The 4,311-nt window shown below is 39.0% G+C and overlaps 1 protein-coding gene across 1 annotated transcript; it reads left to right on the top strand.

The window, feature by feature from the left end:
- The first annotated feature begins 293 nt into the window (after positions 1 to 293).
- On the top strand, positions 294 to 1,265 carry LOC106799998 (olfactory receptor 52P1-like). Its single transcript, XM_014789954.2, is given in 1 exon segment — positions 294 to 1,265. A coding segment is annotated over 1 exon segment (969 nt). The 5' UTR covers positions 294 to 296.
- Positions 1,266 to 4,311: the final 3,046 nt, after the last annotated feature.

Raw genomic sequence — 4,311 nt, 5'->3', positions numbered from 1 at the left:
TGTAAATTTAATGACATGTGTTGTTAATAAATAATGAATGAATTTGTCCTTAATAAAACATTTATCATAAAATATATTCTCTCAGATATTAATGTTGTTATACCACATTATTACTACTGCAATACTACATCATACTATTACACTATATGATACATATTATCATGATTTCAGAATCATTTTTGTGTATCTTAATATTCCAACTCTTTTTTCCACTTTGAATATCTTGATTCCTTTTTAAATTGAGGCTCACGTAGTTTCTTAATTGCTCTTCTCAGGTACTTCAGCAGGGTGCCACCATGACTGCTTGCAATGCTACCCAGGGCCATCCTTCTTTCTTTATTCTCCAAGGCATTCCTGGGATGGAGGACAAACACAGATGGATATCTATTCCCTTCTCTTCCATGTACTTCATCACTATCCTTGGGAACTGCACCCTCATTTTCACCATCTCCACAGAGCGCTGCCTGCACAAACCCATGTTCCTGCTCCTCTGCATGTTGGCCCTCACAGACCTGGGCATGTCCACAACCACCATTCCCAAGGTGCTGTGCATCTTCTGGTTTGGCCAGAGTGAGATCAGCTATGAGGACTGTCTGGTCCAGCTGTTCTTCATCCACTCCATCTCTGCTTTGCAGTCTGCCATCCTGATGACAATGGCCTTTGACCGTTATGTGGCTATCTGCGAGCCCCTGCGTTATGCTACCATCCTTTCCAATAGTCGCATTGGGCTCATTGGCCTAGTGAGTTTAGTGAGAGCCATCCTGTTCATTCTCCCCATGCCCATCCTCCTTCAGCAGATGCCCTTTCATGCCAAACATGTCATCCCCAGCACCTACTGTGAGCACATGGCTGTGGTGAAGATGGTGTGTGTGGACACTACAGTCAACAGGATATATGGTCTAGTGGTGGCCTTGTTGGTCGGTGGGCTAGACATCTCAGCTATTGCCTCATCTTATGTGCTAGTCATCCGGGCTATAATGGGGCTTTCTTCTAAGGAAGCCCACCACAAAGTGTGCACCACACACATCTGTGTCATGATTATCTCTTACACTCCCTCATTATTCTCTTTTCTCACTCATCGCTTTGGCCAGGGAATTCCACCCCATGTCCATACCATTCTTGGCAGCCTTTACTTCCTTGTACCGCCAATGCTCAATCCTATTATTTATGGAGTGAAAACCAAGGAGTTTCGGGACAAATTGACCAAATATGGGTGCTAGATAAAAGAGCACATAACCATTGCCCATGGTCAGAAACCTGTCTGATCATCCAGCAGTGGTGGATATGAGGAAAAAATGTTAAGTGGATGCAGTTGCTGGGGGAATTGACTAGTGGTAGAAATAAGTCATATTGACAGATTAACTGCCAAAATCCTTGGACAGAGAGGCTAGGACATAGGAGACCTCCTTGCTCTCACTAATTCCAAATCAAGGCAATTATCCTCTATGAGATGAAAATAATGATAAATTCTCTCCATATCTGACATGTTTAGTTGGGCAAATTATATGTGATAATGTATGCAAAAGCACTTTGAACAATACCACACAGTGAATGCCTGTAAAGTTGGGGGGAATGTTTCCATATGCAAAGAACATAAGAGCAAACAATAACTTGCCCACCACTTTGCCAAGGCAAGACCAAGGTGTACGTAGGCATGGGTGTATATTTGCATTTGTGTGCTTAAGGAGAAGCGGGAGGTGGAGATTGTTTGGAGGGAGTGAGAAGGGACAGGGAAAGTACAAAATTGTATTTAGAGTCACTATTTTATTATCCCTGCTGCAGAAACCTACATTTGGGCAACAGGACATGTTGCTTCTTTGTAGAACTAGGGAATATGAACAGGAAACATCTTCAATTCCCAGAGAAATTTCAGAGGAAAAGGAACCATGGGAAGCTCCTAAGCTTAAAATGTTGACATGCATTTTAACTAATTTCGTGCTTGTAAAAACTTCTAGGGTCAACTCTCCTGCTTGTCTCAACTAATTCCAGTGTCTAACAAAAATCTCTTACAAAGAAACAATTCTCAGAATGTTCTGTTAATGGTTATAGTTATAACATTCAGTTTTATACAGGAAATCTTTGGTTATAGACCTCTGTAAAGCAATTTCCCTGGAGTCCAGGAAGAAGTCATAAACGAGTACTTAGGGCAGCTTGTGGAGTTCAGATCCTGTGCCCAGATATGGAAATTCATTAAGTTCGGGGGATGTTGTTAATCACTTCTACACAACGATTTGGGATATAATGACAAATATTTTAAGCTGTGTGAAGTTTGAAACCAGAAAGATTCTAGAGTTTTTCATTATTTTGTAGAACTAATATATGAAGGCAGAATTCAATGAAAAAGATACCTACCTTAAAGGCCACATGGACACTATTTAAAGTAGACTCTTACAATATTTAAACTAGAGGAAATGAGCCGGTCCCGTGGCTTAGCGGTTAAGTGCGCGTGCTCCGCTGCTGGCGGCCCGGGTTCGGATCCTGGGTGCGCACCAACGCACCGTTTCTCCGGCCATGCTGAGGCCGCGTCCCACATACAGCAACTAGAAGGATGTGCAGCTATGACGTACAACTATCTACTGGGGCTTTGGGGGAAACATAAATAAATAAAATTGTAAACTAGAGGAAAATAAATGAACCTTCTCCAGAATGTGGTACCAGCTATAAAAATAATAAAGGCTTCCATTAAACAATTCAGTAACAAAGGCTGAGAAAGATGGGATATTTCAGAGCCTTGAAATAAAGGGCACAAACTTCAGAAGAAAAAAACAAAATTGAGGATTGAATAGGAAGTGCCCTTTCTATAAATGGAGGAATCTTGCCGGTGCAGTAATGATTGAGGAACACAGTACTGTTTATCGCTATCTGAAGAGAATGCCAAGAGTAGATATTTAACCCACCACAAACATATAGACAAAAAAAATACCTCTCAGCAAAATGTTTTGTAATTAATAACTTCAGGACAAATAAGTAGCAGATTGTGAAAGGGTCTGAGGCACTCAACAGCCTACAAGCTGTGATAGCACAAAACTTATTTTTTGCTAAGATCTAAGAGTGGATTCTTTTTCATCTGACTTAAATGGGATTCAAGTACAGAAGCAGAGTCTATATGCTGCAAAATATTATCTACCTCTCATATTTATTTTATTTTCCTTTTTTGTGAGATATTTTGTAAAAATTAGAAATTTACTTTTACTGAAATTATGGGCAAAATATAACATATATATATATATCAGCACATATAGACCTATTTTATTCTTTTTTATGGTTCTATAGCATTCCTTTGTATGTTTGTTAACATTTATTTAAGCAGTCACATTTTAATGGACAGATGTTTGTTTCCAGGCTTTTGTTGTTTGAAAAAATCATACGAGCATCTGGTTATATTGACCTTTTTTTGGCATATAGCTAGTATTATTGAAGTAAAAATATGTAGAAATGGAATTATTAGAGGAAAGGGTATGTGTACTTTTTGCTTTCTTTTTGTAGCACTCTTTGCCTGATCACCAAAATGTACTACATGAAATGTAAGCATTCAAATAAAAATATATAATGTAAATATACCCCTCCACCATCTAATGACTGGTAACAGCTGCCATGTTTATTAGTTTCTCAGAGCTGCTGTAACAAATTACCACATGCTAGGTAGCTTAAAACAACAATTTTTTTCTCTCACAATTCTGGAGGCTAGAAGTCCAAAATCAAGTTGTCAGCAGGGCCATGCTCCCCTGAAGTCTCTAGGAGACAGTCTTTCCTTGCCTCTCTCCTAGCTTCTGATGGTTGCTGCTAATTCTTAGTGTTCCTTGAAGATGCATCACTCCAACCTCTGCATCTGTCATCATGTGATGCTCTCCCTGTGTGTCTCTTCACATCATCCACCCTTTGTGCCTCTCTGTGTCCCAATTTCCCTCTGCTTCAAAAGACCCCAGCCACTGGATTAGGTCCACCTGAATCCAGTAAAACCTTATCTTAACTTGATTGCATGGGAAAACACCTTATTTTCAAATAAGGTCATGTTCTGAAGTTCTGAGTGGACATGAATTCTGGGGGGATACTACTCAACGCAGTATGACATGTATCTATTCAGACCTATTCTTTAAGTAAATAAAATTCTACAAGTGTTATTACTACAACATGGAATCATATTTATATACACTATTTTGCAATGTATTGTTTAGCCTATTATTATTGATATCAATCCATGACAGCATAGATTCATCCCACTTTTTTTTTTTTTTTTACTGTTTCATAGTATGCTTTAACCAATCCTATATTGAGAGACATTTGCATTGGTTCCAATTATTTATTTTTATA

Source organism: Ceratotherium simum, chromosome 7 (assembly GCF_057802395.1).
Source record: "Ceratotherium simum simum isolate JZ-2026a chromosome 7, ASM5780239v1, whole genome shotgun sequence".
NCBI classification, from domain to species: Eukaryota; Metazoa; Chordata; class Mammalia; order Perissodactyla; family Rhinocerotidae; genus Ceratotherium; species Ceratotherium simum.
The sequence above is the reverse complement of the archived record's forward strand: the minus strand, read 5'-3'. Positions and strand labels throughout refer to the sequence as shown.